Consider the following 26,617-nt stretch of genomic DNA (forward strand, 5'->3'; position numbering starts at 1 on the left):
ACAGAAAAAACACAGGAAAAGAGCTGGAACCTGGGAACTGCAAACCAGTTCATTTTGCAGCATCAGAGGCAGCTGGGAAAGAGGGCACAGGAAGGAGTGGGCAGAAGGAAACAGCCCCTGTAGTCTGCACCACTTACAGCCCCACTGCTGGGCACAGCCAGACTCACCAGTATCCCCACATCCACCCCCTTGCCACGCCAGGAGAGCAAGTGAAAAAAAAGGAAGCCTAAGTATGAACACAGAAACTGTTTAATATTAGAGTCCTACAACATCACTGAGAGAACTCTGCCACCTCACCCAACAAGTCAGGAGGACTCATGAAAAGCTCATGGAAGGGGACAGGCTCTTTCCATGGCTACAGAAAGCTCACAGAGAATAATCCTGTTGGTTTGTTTCAGGGATTTTCCTGAGGGGTGGGAGGGAGAGGTGATGGCACAAAAAGCAGGGATGCTCCCTGAAAATCCCTGGTGGCAAAGGTGCAGGGCTAGAGCTTGCCCAGCTTGCTCTCAGTGCAGAAGCCCAGGGTGCATGCAAAGCCAGGTGTGTGGAGGGCATTCCCCCAGCTCTGGCACTTCCCAGAGAAAAAGTCTGAATGCCATCCCAGCAGGGGATGGAGGGGCCATCATTCTGCCCGGGAAAAGTACATCCTGAGATGCAGAGAGGCAGCAGCAGCAGCTGAGGGGGAAGGCTGAGGGAGATTAACATGTTTATCTCCTGGCCTAAGTCTCTTAACAGCCAATGGTTCCAGGCTGGTGGCAGCAACAGGACTAAAAATAAGAACTCGGGCATTACCAGTGAGTCATAGTGTGGGCAATGACACCACCAGGGATCACAGAGGAACTCGTGCCCACTCCTGGAGCCCATACCTCACAGAGCAGGAAACAACTTCCCAAAGAGACAAGGGAGCCACTGTGCAGGGATCTCCTCATTCAAGCCACCTTAAGTCTTAGACCATGCAGTGACTTTAAATAGATAATCAGACCAAGCTCAGAGGCAAACTTTGGGTTCAGTACCTGCCCCTCAGAGGGTGAAGCTAAGGCTGGAGGGGACAGATAACACTATCAGATCAGGTCCATGCTCCTAGAACATTAAAATTCCCCGTTAGAGGTGATGGAATGAAGACCAGTGCTGGTCTTTGTTTCTGTCTGGATACTATCTAGTATCTACCAGGGAACACATTCACAGGCAGAGCAATTCCTGCATCTTGCATTTGAAGTCTTCCTTCAACAAAGACAAGCACACATTAGTAAAGCCAGCACCACAGCAAGACACCACATAGCCTGAAGAACCTCCCACTTCCTCCAAAAAAGCCCATATGCCCTTCAGATGGTATTATAGTAACCCAGCTCTCTAGAGATGCAGAGGCATTTCCCATTCCTTAGCTGAGCTACTGAAAATGAGGATATCAGTGGTCTATCTGTATGAGCTCCCACTCCAGCACTGATTCCCTTCATCTCCTTCCCTGAAAGGCCAAAGTTAAAGCCAGTTGTTTTTTTTTAAGCATCTCTAGGAAAAAAAAAATCAGGCTTCTGGCACTGCCTGTGGTGCAGATTGGTCCAAGAGCAGGTACAGGAGGTCCCTTTGTTGTCAATGCTGGCAGGCACTGCAGTCCCATCCTTTCCCTGCCCATCCCCTGATGGCCCTGCATCCTCTTTGCCTCTGCTTCTGGCACAAGCATTTCTGCAGCAGCATCCTGAACTGGAGAGCTGGACTGATCCAGCATTAACCTGGTAACTATATAAAGAATGAGTGCTGCTGCAAGGAGGGAACACAGAGGCATTAGAAAGGCCACCTCCTTCTGAAGCAGCACTGGATGCCACCACCCGGGGAGCTGTGGGGCACAACTGCTCCATCTTTTCTTTGGTACTCTAAGAACTGGTGCCCACGAGTGGTTTATGTCAGAACTTGGAATGTTCTCTCCTTCAGACTGATTTAGTCCACCCCTAATTTTGGATCCATGGTCAGAGAAAACTGTTTGTTCATCAGAGCTCCCCCAACACTCTCCCTTCGTAACTCCTGGTGCTCACAGAAGAAGGGATCCAAGCCCACCCATCAGGAATGATTCCAGGATTGGAATAATGGTGGCTAAAAGGAATGGGAGCTTTAAGAGGGAAATATCTTTATCTAGCAAGGCACATCACTGCCCATGGGAGAAACCTGGGTTTGTGACAGCCCAGATGTAACTCCAGGTGCTGAGAAAAAGCCCAACGATGGCAGCAGGGAGGCAAAGAGAGGGAAAGCAGTCAGCAAATCCCATGGGAGGCAGGGGAGGAAGGAGTTTCAGAAGGAAGGGCTGATGGCAGCTTGTGCTGCTGTGGCCTGAGATAAACCCCTCTCTGCCTGGCAAGATAAGCACTCAGTACAGAGAGGGAAAACACCCAGATTACCAGGAAAAGAGGGGATTTGGAAGAGTTTGTTTCATTTTTTTTTTTTTTTCCCAAACAAGCAGGTTCTTCACATAGGAAGACCTGGGACATATTCTGGGAAGTCAGAGGAGGAAAGTGGCAGCTAGCTCAAAAAACCCAAAAGTCTGCAGCTCTAAGGTGCTTTTCCAGTCATCTCTGCCTCCTGCCAAGTTTAGACATATTTCGCCCTGTCCCAGACAGCTATGTGGAGAAGAGGTTGTCCTTAGGGACTTCTGGATGCCTTCATGATACCATCCTTGAGCCCATACCAGTGGACAAAATCAGTTTGTAACTCTGTGGTGACCAGATGCTCCCAGGAATATCATTCAGGCAGGAGAAACAAGTCATCTTTGGGTAGAAACACAGTGCAGTCCACAGCTATTGATTTTGTATCTACCTGTGTTCATCAAGTTACACTTGGCTGCTCTCCTTTGCTCCTCACACTCTGAAAAGAGCAATAACAAGCCCAAAAGAAAGCTTTGTTATTTCTTGTGGTTTTATGATGAAGCATCATATTCCCAGTGTGTTAACTGTCTTTATGGTGTCCAAGTTACTTAACAGGATCATCTGGGTTCAGCTCCAATTTGGGACACAGCCTTGTTCTGTGATTCCCCAGTCCGTGGTCACCTTAGCACAGGCAGCTTGGGATATCTCAGCATATAAACTTTTATTACAAAGATACAATATTTGCTTCTGGTTTAGCTCAGAGGTTTCTGCTTAGTAAAGCTCTGAGGGCACGATCTGACCATCTTTAGTTGCCTACCCCAGTAGTGACTGGAGTGACCCAAAACATGACAGCTTATTAGCAAAGATTTCAAATGTACATTATGGGAAAGATCCTCCTGTTCAGCACAGCAGTTGGTAAGGTCTCCATTTATCACTGAGAAAATACATGGTAACATACAGACAGGTCGTGACTAAGCAGCAGGAAAAACAATCTGAAAAGCCCTCAAATAAGACCCAGACCCAGACTGTTCATGCTGGCTGCAAAAAGAATTTGCATCTCTTGCAACACCATACAGGACTGCATTTTCAGGTGCTTTAAACAGCAATTAATTCACTCCAATAGGACCAGCAATAAAAGGAGAGCACATCATTTTGCAGAAACACAACCTGAGACTCAAAATAGTCTGCATCTTTAAAGGTTAAGGCCCAATATTGACTGCTTTTCCCTGGATGCTGCCTGCCCAGCAATCAGATTTGATCTGATTAGACTTCAGCTGCTCCTGAAAGAATGGAGCCAGACAAAAATGAGGGGGAGGGGAAGTAAAAAAAGAAGAGGTTTTGGGGTTTGTGTTTGAATTTATTACCAAAACTGAACAAACACCTGAACACAATGACTTGCTTATCATCACACAAACTATGAGTCAGACAAGATCAGACACCAGATAGCTCACCCTCTTTTGCCCTCTTTTTGAAGGAAAAGGGCAACTTTGTCACACAGAGACACCCACTTGCTACAGGCACTTCAACAAAGGGCACATCTTTTGTCCTGCAAATGGCACCTCCTCTCCAGCACCAGCTCCTTACAAACCAGGCTCTGATATTCCAACTTGAAATGTGTCTTGAAGCAGAACCCAGCCATTTGCACTGACCCACTCCAGTCAAAAGACATTCCAGAGCTCTGGAGTGAGATGACAGCTTATGACAAACTGTGTCTTGTCTTCCCCACGCTCTTCTCTGCACTTTTCAAAAGCCATGAGGAGAGAAGAGAAGGAGATGAAGTGGCAGCTACTGCAAAAGACATTATCTCTTCCTGAAGGACTCACAGATGTCCAAGCTTTCCTTCTCCACCAGCCAACACAGTTAATGCAGTAGTGTGAGCAATAAAACTCTGGGCTAGAGAGCTGAATGACCAAGCCAATGAAGAGGGAGAGGAAAAACATTTCTCTGGACCCAGCAGGCATAACACATTTTAAAGAAAAAAAGGTAATCCTTCACTTTACATTTTACAAAATGCCTAAATATCTAAGAAACAGCAGAACTAACTCTGTCTGTGCAAAGTGGCAGTGACACCACATCATCCATGTGATTGCAGAAGGCATGATTGACCATCTGATTCCCAGGAATACCCATAAACTTGATTTCCAGCAATCCTGGGCATGCCAAAATAAATTACATCCAGGAGAAGCATGGGTGCTCAGTGCTTCCAGCTCTAAAACACAAAACCTGAGGAGAGGAAGTGGCAATGATAAGGTCCAAGTTTTAGCACAAGTTCTCATCATGGTGTTCAGCTTTGCAACTGCTTTTTCCCCTCCCTATGTTAACACCATATTAAAGCCTCGAGCAATCTTCTCAGTTTTCTGGGGTTATTTTCAGTAAATAAATCCCACTCTTTTCAAACTGAACAGTCTAGGAAAACAGCACAGGCATATCTTTGCAATTCTGGGTCCAACTCAAAGAACTTGGCCTTGTGGCAATGTACAAGAAGAGAACAAGACCTGGGGAAGAAAATCTGGCCAAACCATGTGCAGGCAAACCTGCGACTGTTGAGGATTTTTGGCTGTCAGGCCACAACACTGTTTTACACCAAGAAGTAATTCTCCTCTCATCTCCACAGCAGTGTTCTAGACAGGCCCTCTGCTCCTCACACAGCCTCAAAAAATTACATAAACCCCCCCAGAAGACCCTCTCCCTCCACACAGAAGATGCAGCTGCCAGAGTCAAAGGCAAAATGGTTTGAAATGCTTTTAAGTTGGCAGCCAGGGAACAGAACCAAGAAATCAAGTCTGTCCCCAGCAATCAATGCTGCGCCCCAAAATGGAAGAATCATCCTGTTCATGTGAGAATCTCCCCTCTGCCCTAAAACTTGCCCACTTTATCCCACAGAATATGGAAGTTCTCCTAACATACAGAAGGTCTATAACCACCCAAAAGTTGTCTAATTCTTAAGAACTTGGGACAATCAGAGGGGTAAGAGAACAACCAGAGAACTCCTTTTCAGTGAGGATGGACAGGGTGGTCCCATATTAGGGGAAGCTATTCCAAGCCTGCAGAGTGGCATGATAGGTTGTCCTCTCTCAAAAGGAAATTATTAGAAAGGACACATGGGCGCAGTACCAAGTGAGAGAACACTAAGGCAGGGATACTGCACTTAGAATCCCTGAACCATTTTGGTTGGTAAAGACCTTTAAGATGATCAAGTCCAACCATTAACCCTGCACTGCCAAGTCCACCACTACACCACATCCCTAAGCACCAGGTCTAGGTGTCTTTTAAATCCCTCCAGGGATGCTCACTCAACCACCTCCCTGGGCAGCCTGTTCCAGCACATGACAACCCTTTCAGTGAAGAAACTTTTCCTAATATCCAATCTAAACCCTCCCTGGCACAGATTGGGACCATTTCCTCTTCTTCTATTGCTTGTTACTTGGGAGAAGAGACTGACACCCACCTCACTACAGCCTCCTTGCAGGGAGCTGTAAAGAGTGAGAAGGTGATACAAACAGACATCATCCACGCAGTTTTTTCATGTCAGCTCCTAAGCAGGAATGCAGGGTTGTGGGTTGTTTTTTTTTCCTTGCATTTAGAATCCAATAAAGTCGTTGCCAATCCTCCCTTCTCCTTAAGGAGAATTATTCACGTCTTGAAAAGCAACATGTAGCCTTCCCAACCAAAACAGCACATGAAGCCGAGGTGGCAACACACTAAAGCCCAAACGTAGCCAGATGCATAATTACATCAAAACATCACTTTCCCACTCCCTGCAACTGCACTGTGCTGCTGACTCAGATCTCTCCTTTCCAGCAGACAAAAAGCTGGGTTTTACTACTGCTACTCCCACTGAGGCTTGGGAAAGCAAAGTCAAGCCTATGCCAGCTTCAGCTAGGCTCAGGTCTGGGAAGCTCTTTAGCACTAGAAGCCCTGGCCCTGCAAATCTCTAGAGGGAACTGCAGATCCTGGGCACATTCAGAGGAGAATAATTAGTTTCAGAGCCAAGGCTCTGCTCCTCCTCCACTCCCTAAATTAAATAAGCCAAGAACGAGTAAGCAGCCATCCAGTCATTCTTGAAGAATCATTTTTCTGACTAGGTCTGCACTTCAAGGATGCCATTTTTCATTATTGTTAATAGGTCTCATTAACTAGAAGCTCTTAAGCACAAGACCATTACTAAATGGAGTTTACACTGCACAAAAGCAATACCCTTATTGTGGCAAGGGAGGGAGGGGGACGAAACAGTTTGCTTTTCCATAAACACCAGTAATTCAAAACCAAGCACTATTTGCCTGTCATTTGGGTTCACAGTTATTACAAATGAATTGACAGTTAAGAGGACAGCTTTAAAGACCTCCAGTTTGCAATTAAGGTATAACTCATGACTTGAAACCAAACAGTATTTCATTTTCAAACAGGGCAATCAGGGAAAAAAAAAAAAAAAACAAACCAAAAAACCCCCATGCCTCCTTTATTTTACTTAAGAAAAACTTCCAGAGCTTTTTGGGGCACATCATGGATTTATAAGGGTATGCAAGAACATTGTTAAATTTCAGGCACAGAAGCAGCTTAAAGGAAAAAAAAAAATATGTTTATATATATGTTTCCCCTCAAACAGACAGATTCTGGAAAGTGAAAGCCTGAAATGATGCATGGACTTGGAACCCTAAAAGAAAAGGAGGGCAGACCAAAAATTCAGCTTTAAGAAGCTACAGAGCTGCTGAGCACAGGGGAAGCTGACACAGTTCTTGCTGGAAGTGTCAGCCAAATCAACATCCAAAACCCACTCTCAAGAGTCAGAGAAGTACCAACCCTTTTTGTTTGTTTGTTTGGTTTGGTTTTTGTTTTGCAGTCTTTCAGTACTCCACAAAAGCTGCAGAGTCACCAGGGCTTTCAGTCAGCATTACAGCTGCTACCCCTGAGCACTGACTCAGCTCAGAAATTCCAGTATCATTCTCCATGGACGAGGCCATCATCACACTCTTCAGGCTGGAGATTCAATTCCTGCCTCTCTCAGGAAAGACAGATTGAGAAAGGAGAGTGGCTGGATGCCTTCTGTTGTTTGTTTGTTTGGGTTTTTTTAAAGTAAAAATCAAGCTATAGGATGGATCCCTCCCAATGATCAACCCTCCAGCCCTTCCCTCATCTTCCACTCTCCCACTGCAGTGCTAGGGAAAGGTGTATCTCAAAAGTGAAGATTGTATTTTCATCTGGAGTTATGGAGGAACCTGTAAAAAAAACCAAAAAAAACCCAACCAAGCAAAAAAAAAACCCCACAGATCTTTTTCAGGACTGCCCCATTCATGCTGTACAAAGGGGAGAAGGGATTGGTCTCCCAGTGCCAAACACAAATAACCTGAAGAAAAAAACTCTACAAGCCCTTTACTTTTTAAAAACAATTCCTCTCCAAATATGCTGACTTTTAATTACACACAAGTTTCTCATCCTTTCTTTCCAATCTGTGATATTTGTCTCAAGGCAGAAAGTTTGAAATGAATTATTGAGGAGATAAAATTTTCAATTCCTTGCATAACCACATTTGTCTCTTATTAGAGCAAGTGCACACCAGAACATCTAACTGGTTTTCACAGCACACTTTCATTAACCTTAATTACACTCCACCTCTCCCTAGTATTTTGCTTTTCCCTCTGCTCCCCTCCCCACATAGATACTCCTTACAGATGTGGTTTGTAACAGCATTCCACACAAAACCTGAACCACAGAGTTTGAAATGAGAGCAGCATCCTCACCTTGCTGAATGTAGAACACCTGTCTGGGCAGTGCCTCCCATTTTTTTTATTCCCCACCCCTCAACCAGCTTTCAGTTCATGACAGGTCCCATAACTTCTCATTATTCCTCCTGCCAAGCTAGCAGTAATCTTCTTAAACACATCCAAGGTTTTATTCCTCCCTGGGTGGCAGAGGAAGTTCTGCTCTTGAAGACTTCGTATTAGTTTGATATTATCAGGAGGGTTTGCAGCAGTGCACCTTGTGCCTCTACAGCTGTTTCCTTTGGAAAGGATTCAAATGCCTTAACCCTTAACTTAAGCCTAACTTAAACATGCCATCCATGGGCATGTTTGCAAATTCTCCAGGAGGTAGGAAACCTGCTCACAAAGAGCCTTGTTAGTTAGCCTAACACGGGGAGAGGGGAGCAGGGACAGCTTCCTGACAGCATCCCCTGACCCAGGCTAACAACTCCTCCTAAGAGTATGTGCTTTAGCCTCTCCTGCCAAATGCCCACAGAATTATTTTTTTCCTACCTACACTCCCCTCATCACTGCTGTAGAAAAGAAAATTACTTGGACTCTTCTCCTATCTCCTCGTGGCTTATTGCCAAGTGTTCTGGAAAGCACTTTAAAATCTGCATCTCTCTGTATTTCCAGGTGTAAAACAAAACTAACACTTCCCTGGGAAAACCTACTTGGAAGGGGAAGAACCTGGTATTGACTCCACCTTTACCAACACGCAAGCAGAACCCATAAAGCTGCCCTGGGCAGGAGAGGATACACAGGGTCCTTCTTGTGCAACCCACCACACTTCAGCCATCGCCATCAGGTTTCCAACAACACATCTGTACAGCACAGCCCTGGAATAAAACACTTGAAAACAATGCACCAGCGAGTCAGGTTTCTTTTGAATTAACTTTTTTTGTTGTTTCTTTTGTTTTAACCCTAATGAAGCTCAGGAAGGAAACAAAAACAAAGGATGGGGGAAGGAAGCTGGGGAGGGACTTGTAAGGGCCTGCAGGAGACATGGCAGGGCCTGTGTCCACACAACAGCAAGCCCATATTCATCAATATTTTTTAGCTATCCCATTTTTAATCTATTTTTAGTGAGGGGGGATGCTGGAAATTCTGCCTTGCTTTGGTATTACATGAACCAGAGGAGGAAGCTAAATGGAAAAATCTCCAGGAGGGCACAGGTGAATGGTTCTGCACCCAAATGCTGAATGAGTCCTCTCCAAAAGATATAATAATAATAATACCTCTGTCAGAATGCACTCCTCTGACAAGAAGAAACTCCAAGTCTCAAAGGACTGGAGTAATTTAAAATCAAATTTAAAAGAAAAAAAAGGTCAAGCCATCTATTTTAAGACTAAGCTCCCCATGCAACACCAGGATAACTTTAAATTAAGCAGAGCAAGATGTAAGTACAGAGCAGGCCACTGAGAAATTTCAGTGAGAGAAGGTTTAAAATGCAGGTGTGTGCCACACAAGTGTCACCTATGGCAACCAAACACTTCTGTACAAAAAGGGCAGAACACACCGTGTCCACCCTGCAGTCAGGAACACGAAGCAGGGGGGTGGGAAAAGACAGGGTGGCTGCCTCCAGCTCCTGAGGAGTCCAAAAACTTCATCCCGTGAATACAAAGTGCCCTTAAAAGATTTTAAGGGAAAAAGTTACCACTTGCTAAAGCAGCTTCATATGTAAGAATGACTGAAAGACACCAAACACTGCTAACTTTGAAGATGCACCCAGGGAGAAGTGTCACCCAATCTTTCTGCAGCCAGGTTCTCCTCCAGGCATCTGGGAAGGTTCCACCTTGCATGGGCACTGTGCCCACTCCTCAAAACCAAGTTAATGTTCCCTGCTACCTCCATGCAAAGCCACTCACGGGTCCCTGCTTCCCATGTCCTCCTCCAGGAGAACAATTCAGGCACTCCAGAGCCACCTTCACGTGCACTTCTCTCAGTCCCAGTTGCAGGAGATCTTGGTTCCCAGAGCCCCACTCAAGCAACCTGCTCTGGTGGATGCTGTCCCTGCACATGCAGGGGGGGCTGGATCATGATGATCTTTAAGGTCCCTTCCAACCCAAACCATTCTGTGATTGCTGCAAGAAACAGACCTGGAAACCCAATTCCTTCCCATCCCCACCCCCTCAGGAGTTCCTTCTTTAAGGGTTCTTCCTAGGTTGGCTTCCATGGAACAAGACAGAAAAGGCAAGAGACCTGCTGTGACAGTGAGAAGGGAACAGATGTCTCCAGAGAAAGAGGTAGGTGCTCCTTAAGCCAATGCTGGCACCAGTCTGTGTATTGTCCCACCATGGCCTGGTCCAGCTGGGTTCTGTCACTTGTCCCTGTGACATCCATGCTTTGCTAGCCATAGCTGCTCTCAGGAGCAACTTTTTTCAGCTGTTGGAAGCTGCAGATCCAGGGTGGGAGAGGTGTTTAAAAAGAACAAGCACACACCTTCTCCTCTCATCTCAACCAGGCAATTGGCAGCAGCCCAGTGCAACCCAATCCACCCAGTACAAGGAGCAAATTGCCTGTTAGGGACAGCCCTGAACACCAACACACAGATCTGCAGGGCTGACATCCCTATGGGTAAAAAAACAAACAGCAGAAACAAACTCCAGTCTAACCAAAGGCTTTTTTCTTTTTTTTATTTTTTTCCCCTGGGGCCAAATTCAGTTGCAACCTTCTCTGTCATCCTGAAAGCTCAGAATGCTTTTCAGAGGGGGTCACACTGAATAGTTCCTGTGGTTGTCTCCCTAATCACAGTGATGGAGTAGTAAGGGACTCATGTCCCCCTTACAACAGAAAGATCAGGCATGCTAGCAATGAGTTGGGAGTCCTTTCTGCATCTCAGTGACATTTTCATCACCATAACTGGCCACGGGTAGAATATCCCAGGAAGCAAACCCTAAAAATAACTTCTTACAACAAGTCAGGCAGTCCCCAGGCAAAAGGGGAGGGAACGTTGCTTGAACATGGTTAGCACAATTCAGTTATTATGAGAAGGACAGCAAATGCCCAGGCAAACAGCAGAGGCAGAGAGGAAAAAAGAGGAGGAAAAGCAGGTGGTGAATTCTGCACCACCTTCTCCTGCATCACCAATTACTGCCAGACAGGAGATGCTTCCCTGAACATACCCAAATACAACTCAGAGCCAAGTCTGCCCTGAATACTTTTAAAGGCAGTAAAGGAGGGAGCCTTGCCTGCTAAGCACTCGTGTGAAAAGGGGAGTGCACTGCCCAGCTGCAGCCACCTCTAATGAAAGGTCTTGTGAGGTCCTCCCCAGCTCTGGCTCGTGGAGTTCCAAGTGTTCCTGCAGAGCCCTGTGGGAAGGGGAAGGCATCATGCTCCCCAGCTCCTTAACCACAGAAGGCTTTTTTCAGCAGAATATCCTCAGAAACTCATGCTTGGGGAACCAGCAAGCAATCCTACAGGTGTTCCCAGGCATGGCTGATAACCCAGGGAGTCTTTTCAAAGGGCTCCTTCCCACAGGAGGGGCAGGGGAAGAGCAGAAGAACAAACCATCACCTCCTTGGCACTGTGCTGAAAGCCACATGCTCCCCAGCCAGCCTCCCTGGCATGTGCTCTTAAGGGCTGTCACCCTGGCAGAGCTCCCCCCCTCCAGACAGCACATCTGCCCCACATCCAGCAGGGCTCCTCTCTTCTTCCTCCTCCTGTTCCTCCTCCCAAGTTGCTCAGCAGCAGTCCCCAGCATCCCCCCAGCTCACCAGCACCATCCCTGTGCTCCCTCCAACCCATGCAGCACAGGAGGGCACAGTAATCAAAAAACTTGAGGCAACTCATGAGGCCTCTTGAGTCATGTGCAGCAAGTCCCAAGTTCTGAACTGCAACAGGACATCCTGTGTGAGAAGGGAGGGTGATTCAATAAAGATGTCCTGACAGGATCAGCCCTAAGCAAACACCTGGGTTGATTCTCTGGTGGAGGAAGAGAAAAGCATGGCAGGATCTCCTAGTGCCAGGGCTGCTGCCCATTGTGCTTTTCCAGCTCCTGGTGCAGACACAGGCACAGAAAGGAGGGGCTCTCAGCACCAGCACCGTGCTGCCATCCTTCCCTCCTCCTGCAGAAAGTCCTTCTGAGCAAGTTTCCCTGTGCCGTGGGGAGGACCCAGCCACAACTGCAGACACCAGGCTCGCCTGCACTGCTCCCTCTTGATTTGCAGAACTTCCCCACTAACAGCTGCATTGCAGATGAACCCTCTTAAAGTGGACATGCAGCAAGTGAGACAGCAGGGCACTGAGCTGCCAGGAAGGTGACACAGGGAGAGGGTGACTGCAACCCCTGTGAGAACTCCAGCAACTGCTTCCATCCCCCTGCACACCGAGGGGACCCAGAGAAATCCCACCAAGTGAGCTCACCTCTGGACATGAGGTCTTCTCCCCATCATCTGATCACATCAGGTGCCTGTGGGATGGGATGATCCAGCTAAATAAATACCAGAGTGCAGCTGGGGAGAAGGCAAGGTAGCAAGGCTCAGCAGTGCCAAGTCACTGCAATGCAGGATCCAGGAATTCAGAGATGCAGAAGGAGAAATAAAAATTCCTCTGGCTCAGCCAGGCTGTACGTTTCCTTGTTCCCAAGCTGGTCCCCACCACCACCCCTTCAGATAAATTAACTGCACCAGTGATACCTGGGGCTTGTTTCCAACATGGGGAAGGAGTTTTAGCTGCATTCTTGAAAGGAGAAAGAACTTTAGCAGCTAACATTTCATATTTCATCAGGGAGATGAGCAGGCTGAAAAGCTTAGGAAAGAAAGCCGAGAAACTTCTTGACCATTTGTGAGGTGGTGGGAGGGAAGGCTCAGCTTTGGGACTACTGAAGAAACAAAGTGTTAACCTAAGAGTTAACAGGGCAGAACATGTTTCCCTAAAGCTGGGCAACCAGCTCTGCAGTAAGATGAGCTGCTAAGAGCAGCCAGAGTCACCTGGACTTCTCAGAAGTATTTGGTAATGGTTACCAAAAAAACAAACTACCTGGTTCCTCTCTTTTTTTTCTTTCCCCCCACATCTCTGATGCTGAACTTGGCTGTCTGGAGAAGTGCCCAGAGCTTGACTCCCGGGCTGCTGCTGCAGAAGTGCTTCCACACAAAGGATGAGCTGCCCAACCCTCCACTGCTCTCCATCATCCCTACCAGAGGTGCAAGAGCAATCAGAGAGGCAGAGGAGGCAGCAGATCGTTGCTCTGAACACTCATCAGGCAACACTGAAAGTTTTCATCCAAGCCACTTCATACCAAGCAGTAGACACAAGATCCTCCTCTGCAGAGCTGGCAGATTCTAGGCCAGATGACACACAAGTCAAACCAAAATGGGCAAAGCTGGAAGTCAATTGTCAATCCTGCTCACCAAAAATTGGGAATATTTCAAGTAACACGAGCTATGAATCACTACTTGAACTTGCACTCAAGAAGCACATCTGTGACAATCCAGCTTTGTCTCTGCACTGGCACCAGTTGCAAAATAAAGCTCTGCAGCTTCAACTCTTCTAATCTCTCTGACACAATCTCAACAGAGGACATTTGATACCCAAAGCTTACATGGAGAGGCCCCAAGGCAGGCAAAATTAAACTCAACAGCAAACCAGCTGTTTGGGCAAACAACAGAAAGAACTCCTGCTTGGCATCACCAGGCTATACACTCTGTTAGCCTCCAAGAAGAACCTCCCAGCAAGTCCCTTTGGTTACAGGGGGCACTCAAGACTTCTTCCACATCTGTTTTTCCTCCCCAGCCACCCTGGATGATTTCTTAGCCCATCACCCATGCAATGTCACACACTTTGACACAAGGCTGTAGGAGGAAAATTTTTAAAAAGTTAGAAAAAAGAAAAAAAGCCAAGATACACAAGGACATTTTCAGACTGGCAGCTGCTACACTACAGTAGAAATGCCAAATATGCCAAATATATAAGGCTGGCACTGGTGAACAATATAGGAGAGAGGTTAAAATGGTTTCCCAGCAAAGGCTTCCAGGGCACTCATGCTATGTGAAATGTGCATCTTGTAAGTGCATCCCAGAGAAAGCACTGGGCTATCTGTCCCCTCTGAAGTCTCATTTCAAGCCAGGTGAGTGACATCAAGTCTCTCAAGCACAACAGCAGGATCAGCACACACCTCCTGCATCTCCAGAGCTCCAGGCACCTTTACACACTGTATTCTGCTGCACAGACAAGGAGACCTCCCACTCAGCTGCAGTACCCTCTGGAACATACAGCAGATTTAGAACAAAGCAAAAGGTTCAAGATATAATCTTCTTCAAGAATGAAGTGAGAGTAAAGCTCACCTTTATAAGGTACCTTAGGCTCAGTCTCACCTGTAAAAGAAGAGAGCTCAGAGGAAGGGGAAAAAAACCAACCAACCAGTGCACTAAAGCTTCAAGCTTTCTAGTTCTTCTCTCTCCTTCCTTTCACCTCAGACTTCAGGCTGTGTCAGACCACTTCTCCTTTACTCACTGCCCTCCCTGGGACTGAGAAAACGTCCTCCTTCAAAGGAGAGTTGTCTGCAGCATCAAGAAGTTACACCTCTCCACGGCTATCACTTCCCCCAGGTTACACTGGAGGTGACACAGTAACAGCAGAAGATAAAGCACACCCAAGGACTGATTTGCTCCACTAGACAAGCTGCAGCCTATACCTACAGCCTAACTCAGGTGCCTGGAAGAGGAGAACAAGTGAGGGAAGAGAAAGAATAATTTTCACAAGCTTTCAGGAAATGAAACTCAACTCAATATCCTTGTTCTCACTCACAGCCTGTATTTACAGAAGCTTAAAAAGCCCACTGGGATTTGGGCGAGTGGGAAAGACCTATAGCAGTAATTTCCATAGATACTAATGTCTTGTTTCATAAATTAAATGTTTAAGTTGAAGAAGCCCTTCTAGAAAACAACTGGGTTTAATTGCCACAGTTCTGTCTTGCTAAATCTACAAACATTTTATGCTACTGTGTGCATTGCTGCACAGAGGTTTGCTGGGCAGGACCAGGGAAGTCTTTCCTGAAGCTGCCCGCAAAAAGGTAACTTGTAGTGCTGCAAACAACCAAGTGGTACTTGGTGACACTGAAACTTGATTATCTGCACCAACTCTGATGCAGAAAAGCTCTAAGCAGGAAGCAGAGAAGTAGAGTTATTTGTAGGGACAGGGAACAGAAAAAAGGCTGGGAAAAAAAAGAAAAAGACACCATCTTTTTCCCACTGGTTACATTTCTGGAGAAACAATACAAATCCTGATGATTCACTCAGTGAAAGCAGGGTGCAGTCACCCTCCTCTTCAGAGAGGGAATGGGTCAGGGCAGCATTGCTCAGAGTTTAGCCTGGAGAAGGAATGCCAGCCTGCATTCCCCCTGCCATCCCAGTGGCTAGAGGAGAGAGAGAGCCTGGCATTTCTCACTAGGATGCTGTCCTTCGTTAATACATCAGCACCCATCCTCCTCCTCCCCTCCCTTCCTATGAGAAAGTTTAATCCTTTGGCTCACATGCATCTGGTAAATCTTTCAGTCCCTGTTTGCCACTGTCCTCATGGCAACAGCTCCCAGAGATAACCCAGCAGCTGTGCCACAGCAGGCAGGCTGCTGCTCCCTGCCTTCTCCACCACTTAGCCTTTGGCTGCCCAGGCCCACAGAGCAGCTATGCCCACTGCCAGCCTCATCTCCATGGCCACTGCCCTTCTTTCCCAGGAAATCCAGGGGTTTCCCTGTCTCTTGCCTACTCTTCTCTCAAAATAAGCTCCCAGCTACAGTTCTGGGGCCCTGACAGAATCACACAACAGCACTGCAAGGATAGATGCTACCACCCACCTTTGCTTTCCTCAAGAAAAAGGGTCTTGTGTTTCACAGCCAAATCACCTCTGCCTTCTAGCAAAGGGAAGAGATCTGCTGGCACCCTGCTCAGGAGCAGGACACTGACCTGGATTTGTCACTGCTAAGGAAACTCCAGCCATGGAGAGAAGACTGCTTCTTCTTCCAGGGAAGACAGCCCAGGACTGCAGGTGCTTGGTGGCAGCTAACTCAAAGTAGGAACTTTGGATGAAGCAGCAGGACAGCAGGTCACCTCTTCAGACAGGCATGCAGCTCATGCTCTCAGGAACAGAATGCAAAAGTGCTCAGAGTACAGTGTCACTTCTGTACACACACACGTTCTCTGAAAGGTCATCACATTTACACAGCCCACATCTCAGAGATGGGGAATTCTCCTGACTCTAACAGGAGCAGAGTGAGACAGTCTAACACCAGGAGGAAAGCCACAGTCATCTCCTCCCCTGCTCTCTGCAGAAAAATAGATACACCATTAGACAACAAAAAAGATACTCCATTAACCAGCTCTCCTCACACCTCTGAATTATCCTCAGCCATCAGTAATTAGCAGCTTGCACCAACCACCATCCTCCCCAGTTTGCTCATCTAGCAGGTGGGAACAACAAGAATTCTCAACTCCTCTGGGAGGAAAAGATGGCAAAACAGCATTACTAAAAGGATAGCTTAAATCAAAGCATTATAGATTAATAGAATTGCTGGTTAAAGTAATGAACCACAAGAGAGAAATGAACATTCTAAACAAATTCTAAATTAAAACAGAGAAGGAGCTGGAGAGTAACAGGCGGAAAAAAATAATCTAGTGAGCACCTCAAAATTTTAAGTTCACATTTGCCCATCAGAAAATAATGCAGCTCTCCTTTCCCCAGGATGACTCCTCTGAGCACTGGTATCACTTCAGTTCAGGCAAACAGGAGGTAAGATACTCCACATTTGTTTTTACAATGTTTTACAATGTTTAAGGCTTCTTTCCAGGTGGTCCAGGTCCCAGCTGATACTGCCCTCTTCCCTCAACCACCATATTTATTTATTTATTTATTTATTTTAAGTCTATTGTCTTGGTGTAAATCAGGAGGTTTCAAGAACAAAGAAAAACCTGAAACACCAAAACAGGTGACAGGTCAGAATTCATGAAAAGGGAGGTGATGCCCTGGCAGTCAGGGTTGTAAAGCAGATAGATGGTGGCACAGTGGAGAGAGATTTATATATTAACAGGCTTCCCTTTTAAATATTGTCTTCACCCAATTGGCAGGGCCAGAAAAACAACAACACTTACTTCCAGGGCCCAGATGGGAACAAAAAGACTGACTGAATCCTCTCTTAAAACAGTGGTGCTAACATGCTGGGGATTTATGGGTTTGGGTTTTATTTCTTTTTTTTTTTTTTAGGGGTTGGGGAGCACTCTTCAAAAATTTCTTTATGATCCACAAACAGGTCCTCCCTCTGGCAGTGCTGGTTTTGGTACTAAGGATGAAATTTGGAAGGAGTGAAATTTCCACATTGTACTTCAAAACCAACAACACACCTCCACAGTTTTTGACTGGATCCTTCTTACAAGAACTTCAAGATACTTCCCCTGCCCCAAAGACCTCCAGCGGGCCCCACAACTTACTCTGCACTGGAGGGACACCTGGGAAATATTTCAGTCGTGGCTCGCTGATCAGAGTGGATGCTCAAGAGCCAAGGGCTCTGGGACACGTGCAGGAATTAGTCTAATCACCTCCCTGCCATACACAAATCCAGTTTATATTGGGAAAACAAGAAACCTGATTCTCTGCCCAAGCCCTTTCTCCAACCTCAGGCAGAGGAACTCCTGCCCAATCTGTGTGCCCACTGACACCCCACCACCACCACCTCCTCATTGTTAGTGCTGGAAATTTAATACACAATGTGACCACTGAGGAGACAGACACGAGCTGAAATCCTGTCTGCTCTGTTCCAGCTCCTTTATAAAATATACAGCGTAAACTGAGAGGCAACCCGGGGTAACCCCAACCACCACGGACACCCACTGCAGGAGCCAGACAGCTTCTGGACGGAACCAGCCACAGCAGAAGCAACCTTACCAACTCCCCAGTCTCTGCCGGCTCTCATCCCGGCCCCTCTCCTGCCCGCACCGATGTGTTGGGGCGGGCAAAGAGTGACCCGAGGTGCCCGCCCCCACCTCCTCCAAAGCTCGCAGCCCCTCCTCCAAAGTCAGGGGTTTTTGACACCCCTCCTCTTTTCCAAGCACCTCTTCCCAGGGAAATTTCCCCCGGTGACATCTACTGCTTTGAACCTCCCTGCCTCTGAGCGCGGGGTTGAAGGAGGGAGGGGAAGGGGGGATGTCTGGGGCTGCAGTTCTGACATCAGCAGAGCAGCCCCCCCGCCGCCCCCTCCGCACGCATGTGTGTTGCGGTGCCCAGCCCAGAGTTCACACACCCACATCACCCCCCCAGCCCTCCCAACACACTGCAGCCCCGGCCCGCACTGCACACCCCCCACCCTGCTGCGGGGCGGGGGGGGGAGCATCTTTCCATCTGCGGGAAGACCTTCCTCTGCCCCCCAATAAAAGGAAATAATAATTAAAAAAAAAATGCCCGGGCATCACTGCAGCTGATCTCATCGATCTGCTCCCTAATCACAGCAGCTCCGGCAGGAGGCAGAGGAGGAGGAGCTGGGGTGCAGGGAAGCTCTTCACACCCAGCCCATCCTGCAGGCAGGGCAGCTCCTTCTCATCCCATCCCCAGCAAACGACCAGCCCTGATTTGACTTGAGACACGGTTTGATTTACCAACCCTTCTGCAAGAAAAGCCATCGGTCCCCAACCTCCGAAGCCAGGCAAAGGACACCCATGACAGGAGATGTCCACACGAGCTGACTTCCATTTTTTTGACCAGGCTTCAGCCCTCTGTGACCCTTGTGCTGGGCTTCCCTGGCTCTCCCCAGCCTGCAGTGCACCATGGCTGCCCGTATCTGCTGCCAGCCTGTCTGCTGCTGGAGCCCAGGGGGGACTCGAAAACCTGGCAGGCAGCAGAGCAGCCCAAGAGAGCCCTAACTCAGCTAAGAACATTTTGAGAGCAGATTAAGGCAGAGGTTAGGGGACTGATCCTGCTGAACTTCCTCCGCAGCATTCAAGCGCAATGCTTGGGTGTCCAGGGAAACTATCACTGACACCTCCAGACAAAACAACAACATGCTGTACAGCCCCAGATCAGCAACTGCCACAGAGCTGAAAGACAAGAAACCTGTCGGAAAAAAAGCTGAGCTGGAAGTGTAAAGGGAGAGATTTTTTTTCCTGTTGGATACACAGAAGTAATTCCCTGCTCCTCCCACAATCCACATAATCTCCTACAGGGATAACAGCAGAACAACTGGCTAGACTGAAAATTTTCATCTGGTTTACAAATTTGGAAAGATGGAGAGCAGGGAGAGAAGCCACCTCTTCAGGCCACAGACAAGAGCAAAGCCACCATAAGGAGAAAGCAGTGAAGCAGCCTAACTTCCAAGACAGCTGCTTTTCATTTCTTGCATCGTAAGATGTCACTTGCACAAGGTAAAAAAAATACAGATTTTCAACAGCAAAAAAAGATTAACATTAGATATAATAAATGGAGGTTTCTACTCCCTCACACCTAAAAAGCAAGGACTGGAAATCCTACACATGGGGGTAGGATCACTGTCTATTATTTGGTATAAAAATCCTCCAAAGAAACATCACAGATTAGAGCTCTACCCACCACTTTCTAGTGCAGGAGTATCCCTTACGTGCTGGAGAATCAAATCCTGGATATTTCCCTTCTGCTGCTAAAGCTACTCTTTCTCTCTTGATCCTTTTGACCACTGCAAGCAATTTTACTTCATTTGAACTTCCCTGCTGCTCAGGAACTGAAACGCTATGAAATTTCACGTTCAAAAAGTATTCTGGTGACACCCACAAGACAACTTCCAAAGAAAAAAGTATTACAGCTACTCCTTCCCTCTGCCTGTAGCTCCAGTAAAAGCCTGTGCATTCAATCCCAGAGGAATTTCAGAGGGCTGAAGCACTGTATTTCTCCCATGTGTAACATCCACTGCTCTTGTATGTCAGCTGAACGCTGACTAAGGTGAAGTCTGTTTCTCCTCCCTTTCCACAAGCATTTGGCTCCTATTTAACATTAAAGTTCTTGGCGTGCTCTCCACTGGGCAGTCCACAGCATCAACACACTGTGAATAATAGCAAATACTTCATTAAAGCTGAAATATGAATCTTAATTTAGACCAGCTCTTACTGACATGATTTATTAAAAAAAAAAAAAAAAAAAAAAAAAAAAGAGAACAGAACAGGCACACAAAAATCACAGACAATAGAGAAACAGAGACTCTCAACATCTGACTTTGTACTTCACAAGTGTGAACCTTACTAGAGTGAAGTTGTTAGGGCTGCCCTTCAAAAAAGACCAGCACCATGCTCATCCTCCTTGCTTTCAGGGAAACCCTTTAACACCACCATGCCTCTCCAACTCCCAGAGCTTTAAAAAAAGTTTGATCAACAAACATGTCAAGTAACACAGAATCCTTTAAAGGCATACAATTCACCCTGAAGGGCTCCTCCTCTTCCTTTTGCAGCTACCTACAGCAAGTTATTCAGCACTTCCCAGCCTGCTACCTAGTATTTCTTCATCGAAAGCCTTGAAAAATAAAGGTGACAAGAAATACTATGGAAGGACTTTGTTACCATATCCCTGGACACAAGCAAGGAAAGCTGTACAGCAGGCAGCATGAAGCAGCAACGGGCTTTAGATACCCCCTCAGCAGCAGCAAGTCATTGGCTCCTGAAGTGGCTGCTATTACATCAGGTCCAAATTCTGCTAAGGAATGTGCAAGGTGTTAAATGGAGCTATGCTTCAACTGGAGAGGGGTAGGGTGTCCCCACACCAGGGAATATTCTGGCCATACAACTGAGCTTAGAAGAAAACCAGCAAGAGGGGAGGCAGGTGGGGCTGCATCTCCCCTACCACTGATTTACAGCTGCAAGGTCTAAATAGCAAACATTTTTCCTTCAGTGCTTCAAAGACCTATTCCAAGGTGAATTCACAGAGTTCCTATCAAAATATTCGGTCGCTTTCCGTAGTAACCACTTGAGCTATCAGCAAACCCAGCTGGAATAACTGAGGAGCCTACATATATTCAGCTGAAGTCACCATCCACTTTTCACTGAAAATGCAGATTCTTTAGTCCTCAGATAAGACTTCAACGAAACCTGATCAGTCCCCTCTTTCTGACATTCTTCTATACCAGCAGAAAACTCAATTTCCTTTCCTGGCTCTCCTCAGACTTGCCCTCTACCTACCCAATCCTTTTTTAAGCAAATCACTGTCAGCTTCCTTGAGTTAGCTTGCTGAGGACCAGGCTTGTATTTTCCATGCATTTTATTTACAGGAAGGTATGAAATCTAGCAAGTAAGCAGTACATCAAAATACGACCTGTATTCACCTGTACTTACTTTTCCTACTTGCTGGGTCGTAAAACTGTCACCATCTTAATATGAAAAATAATTAAAATATATATTTATTGCTCCCTCTGTAACTCACTAGGCGCCCAACCACTTAAAAACTGAATAAATTCTTCTGCTACTTTTGGATTACTCCTAATACATTTCTGAATTTTGTCCCAATTCTTCACCCTGCAGGTTTCCTACTTTTTCTTATCTCCAGAGTTACCTTCAACACCACCTCCTCTGTAAGAAAAGTTTCCCAATTGCAATCAGTTCATCAGGCTACTCTCTGCCTGCTCTGTGTCCACTACTGTCCAAGAAAATGGCTCTCCTGAGCCTCAGTCCTTGTTATAGGGTGGACAGGAAACTCTGAGGAGCAAACAGAGCACTAATGGCTGTCAGCAAAGTCACCTCTCAAAACTCTTCCATGTCAAGCTGTACTGATTTTCAACTCCAAAGACTGGATATCCAACCTACATAAGTGGGCATTGTCACCTGACCACAGAGGGGACACAAATTCTCACAGGATCTGCAGATATTAAACAATCTAAAGCTCACCTGGTTGGTCACCAACACCACCTCAACTCAGGCTAGGTATTGATACAACACGTTATCACCTTTGCTTCCTTCTACAAGTCAAAAACCAAACACACAAAACCCCCCAAATGACCTACAAAGGCATTCTCTGCTTCTGACACTCCTTCTCCATGCAAACTGCAGTAAATGGAATTTTTTTTCCAGCATTCTTCAAGCTGTCTTCAGCTCTTATCATCGCATTTCATATTCTAGCAAAAAGAATACATCTATTTTTCTCATTTATAGGGATTAGGCAAAACATTCTTCACTTGTCATCATCACTTGCCTCCTCCTGCTTTTTTTCATTTCTCTACCAACCCCCCTGCTAAACCACCTATTCAGCTAGCAAGACATAGGCCTAACAGATGAATTTTGTCAAATCTGCAAGGCCTCCAAGGACTTGGATCTTGTCTTGTTCACCTCTTCTAGAAAACAGTTGCCTCTAGCATCTCAACTTGTTGCACTGAGCTTTCAGCACCTTTTACTGCAGTTCAGTTTCATTCTCTTCCTCATCCACCCCACCCTCAAAGCAACATTAATCCTTGCAAAGGATTACCTACAGCCTGGAAGACACACAATCCTCACATACTACAAGGTACACTACTCTTTGTGTATATTTACGTCCCTGGGAAACAAAAGACCAAGAGCTTGAGGGAAGTGTTAAGATCTTTTCCCTTTTCAGTCTGTTTCTACGATTTAGAAGACTCCAGGACTAATGAAAGCAAAAAATACTTTCTCTGATTTCTTGAGAAATCAGATTTGCAAGATTTCTCCATCCAACCTACTTCTGCCTTTGAAGGCAAACTTGCTCGTTTCCAAACACACCACGTTTAAGTACAGCATGCAAGGTGCAAGGCATACAGCATCTATCCTTAAAAATAGATAATCACATCTACTCTGGGTTAGACAAATTTCCTCAGTTGAAAAGACACTCGGCAAAATCAGCCTGCAACACTTCTTATTATGAGTGGTACACTTGTTCTTATTATTATGGTACAGATGAATGGAGATAAATCTTCTATAAACATACCTCTAGCTCAGTTTGCAGAAGAAAGATCTCAAAAAGAAAACAAACCAGACAACACCACTTCACTGAGTATCCATTTCCAGATACAGGATTTATTTCTTTTCCCTATCATCCTACTCTACTTCTTCTCCATCTCCTCTGTGACACAACTCAATGATTTTGCAGTGCTGAAAGAACAACTGATGAGACCCATCCAAGCAACTCCAGACTCCTTAAACTTACTACAGCTTCAACTCCAGCCGAGGATTTTCAATCAGTAAAAGAAAGAAGGTGAGATCGAGGCACTAACCTCTGGCTGACAGTTTTTTGGTGTTGATTATTTTTGCAGCATATTCCTGTGACGAGTTTTTCTTTACGCATCTGCGGACCACGGAGAAGGCTCCCCTGGAAGAAAAATAACAGAGGGGTAGGAGCTACAAAACTGAAAGTGAGAACGCAACAGCAGCAACTTCTATCCCCCAGAGCAGAGCAGATTAAGGACAAGGGCAGAAGACAGACAGGAGGGAAAACAACACTTGAGAGTCTGATGAAGGGTGCATGCTGTCTGCTCAGCAAGTCAAACCTGGTCTGTGTGGTACTCAAGCCTCCTCCAGACCCTTCAAACCCCCTCCCAGACAGCACAGTGAGAACAGAACATTGTGCAGGCAGAGAGGGACCACACAGGCACAGAAAGAGGACAGGAAGGGATTGATGAATGGGAGACAAGCAGCTTGGAACAAGGCTGCAAACACTAGCTGGTAACTCCATCTCCCAAAGACACTACCCCCAGCAGTTTCATCAGACAACCAGGACTCATTTCTTTCACATTCAAGTGGCAGCTCGGCCACAAAATTGCTGGAACACTTTGCAAGAGTTACTGTTTCTCTCACATCTCCCTACCCACCTGCAAAAATGGGGCTAAGCATGTACCTATTAATGAAGCAAGTAGGAAGCTATGAGGCTCTGTATATTTTCTCAAGCTGGAACTATTGATATTATTACAACTATTCCAAAGAGCCACCTGGAAAAGAGGTCTGAGAGAGGGGGAAGAAGGATTTCTGTGAGGAATGAAGAGATAATACAACAGAGACCAAAGTGAAAAGATAGGGATGCAAAATTTTCAGGACTACACAGGTAAGTGCTTGAAAGCAGTCCCTTAAAAAAATAAATAATAAACCAACAACAAACCAAAACAGGTCGGGAAAAGAATAACAACTGTCTTTACAGGAAAGATCCGAAAAGAGGAAAAGGACAAGTAAGAGAAAACTGGCAGAAAATTCCGAGTCCTTCAGACCAGAAATGTGAACCCATGCCTATGGACAAATGTACATGTTTGAATCATAAGAAAGGGAAACAGAGGCTGCTCAAGGGCCCCACAAGACAGTTTAGCCCTACAAGGGAGCCTAAAATAGCTTGAATCCTCTCGATACTGCAGAGTCCTGCCTTTTTCTCCCCTTCCTCAACCTCTACATACAAACCAATAAGCAGCAAGGTGAGCACCAGCACTGAAGCCCAGGCTTGGTGACACAGCTGCAGCAGCGTGGGGAGGGACAGGGACACCGGGCTGGAGAGAAGAGATGCAGCAGAGCCCAGCAGTTGGTGCAGGGAGGGAGGGGGGGAGCAGCAGCACCCAGGAAAGCACTGTCCCCCTAAATCCTATCCTGGCCGTTTTTATGCTGCTTTCCTATCCTACAGGGTCTCCTGCAAAGCGCTGTCCTTAGGGTGCAGCAGCAGGTCTGCCAATACAGAGACAAGTGCGGAAAGGAGGAGGGATGAAGGGAGGGAAGGAAGGAAGGAAGGAGGGAGGGAGGGAGAAGCGCGGTGCAGCAGCACCTGGTCCTTTCACAGGGACAAGGAAGTGGGGAGTTGAAGCATCGCAGAGCGGCAGTAACAGTGCCAGTGTCCCAGCCCAGAAAAAGAGTTGAAGGGAACAGCAACGTGTAGCAGGGAGACGGTGCAGGGAGGAGAACGCGGCAGCTTGGTCCTGAGGAGGGCAAGGGGGAAAAGAGAGGAAGTCCCGGGGTGCAACAGGAGCCTGCAGCGGACTGCAGGGACACCCCATCCAGAGGCGGGGACGCCCCAGGGGCGCACAAACAAACACCTTTCCCTCCGAGCGGCGATGCCGCTGGGGTGGACGGGGGGCTGGAGAGCAGGATTACAGCGCGGCTGCTAATCCTTCTCCCGGGAGAACCGGGGCGCCGGCACAAGTCTCCGGGCAGTGCCGGCGGGTCCTGGGGCCGGGGCGGGCGGCGGGGCGCGCAGCGGGCTCCGTACTTGCCAAGCTCCTCGTAGAGCTGGTACTCGTCGGTGAAGCGGGTGCACGTTGCCGTGGTGGCCATGTTCGGGCTGCGGGAGGCTCAACGCCGCTGGGGCATGGGGCAGGGCGGCCGGGACGGGCCGGGGACGGGCGGGCTGGCTGCTCGGCGGCCTCCCTCCTGTCTCGGCGGGGCGGTGCGGGCTCCCCCCGCGCCCGGCTCGGCGCTCCCCGCTCGGCGGTGCACAGTCACCGCTCGCCGCCGGGGAGGGGAAGGAGGAGGCTGAGCCTGGCCAGCACCGCGAGAACTGGCTCGGAGACACCCCGCGCCGGCCCCTTCCCTCCGCCCCTCCGTCGGCCCCGGCCCGCCGCGGGGTGTGGCCGCCGGGGGCGCTCCCGGGGCGCCCGCAGCGCTGCCGCCGACACCGCCCGGGCGGGGACCGGGGGGCTGCAGCCGGGGCGCGGCCACCGCCTCCTTCCCCTCCCTCCCTCCGCCGCCGGAGCGGGCACTGCAGTCAGCGCCCCCGTGCAGGGGGAGAGAGAAGGAGGGCGGGCGGACAGACAGACTGCGGCGGGCTCGCCCCCTCCCCACCTGCTCCGCAGGCCGCAGGGCCGGGAGGAGACCCCAGGGCCAGTGCCCCGGGTTATGGTGGGAATGGGTTATTTCTCTTTTTAATTGCCTCCGCTTTAGGCGCCGGGCTGGGAGAACCGCGGCCCGATAAACTTCTTGCGTGCAGGGGGAGAGAAGGACGGGGTTGGAGGGTATGCCTCCCCCAGGAGCGTCTCAACGGGGCCACCCGGCCCCTCCAAGCCTGCTTCGGGGAGGAAGAGGAGGCAGCTCCCGGGCGCTGCGGTAGCCTGAGAGCCACCGCAACCCGGGGAAGCCGGCTCCCTGCCTTGTCCCCCCAAGTCCTTCCTCCGACCCATCTGGGGGTCTGGGTGGTCCCAAGCAGGCAGAGCTGTCGGGCTGCCCGACCTTTGGGGTGGGGGTGTCCCCTTGGAAAGGAAGCATTTAGTGCAGAGGGACAGCGGTAAGGCGCGAAAATGTCTTGAGAACTGGTAAAGAATGGAGAGCCGGCATTCACGGTTACGGGTGGTTTTATGGTGATGAGACTTGGATGCAGAAGGCAAACAGAAATCAGTCTCTCAACTGTGAAAGACAAGAAACCAGCCTCTGTTCTGTCTCTAATAGCGTGCCATCGGAGAGTGCTGGCTGCAGTGCCTTTACAAGCAAGTTTATTTTCACTTCTTACTTAAGCGAGCCTGCCTCTGTCCTCTGTCTGAACAACTGCCAAATCTGCTTCATATGCAGATTTATATAGGGCAGTGGCTGATCCAGCCAGAGGGAAGGACTGCTCCAGCCTCTCCTGCGCCACTGGGAGCCGGAGCTGTGTTAAGAACACACAGAGAGACAGATGAGCTGCACCGCA

At 47.8% G+C, this 26,617-nt stretch overlaps 1 protein-coding gene across 12 annotated transcripts in view; it reads right to left on the minus strand.

Annotated features, from left to right (window-relative positions):
• Positions 1–25,372, minus strand: part of CAMK2G (calcium/calmodulin dependent protein kinase II gamma) — a 108,363-nt gene extending 82,991 nt beyond the window's left edge. For all 12 annotated transcript variants that reach the window (XM_030453553.1, XM_030453548.1, XM_030453544.1 and 9 more), the window contains exons 1-2: positions 25,208–25,372; positions 23,244–23,338 (exon numbers count right to left, since the gene is read on the minus strand). In XM_030453553.1, the coding sequence (XP_030309413.1) occupies positions 23,244–23,338; positions 25,208–25,272 (160 nt within the window). In that variant the 5' untranslated portion in view covers positions 25,273–25,372. The remainder of the gene's footprint in view (positions 1–23,243; positions 23,339–25,207) is intronic.
• Between the last annotated feature and the right edge of the window lie 1,245 nt (positions 25,373–26,617).

Source organism: Calypte anna, chromosome 6 (genome assembly GCF_003957555.1).
Source record: "Calypte anna isolate BGI_N300 chromosome 6, bCalAnn1_v1.p, whole genome shotgun sequence".
NCBI classification, from domain to species: domain Eukaryota; kingdom Metazoa; phylum Chordata; class Aves; order Apodiformes; family Trochilidae; genus Calypte; species Calypte anna.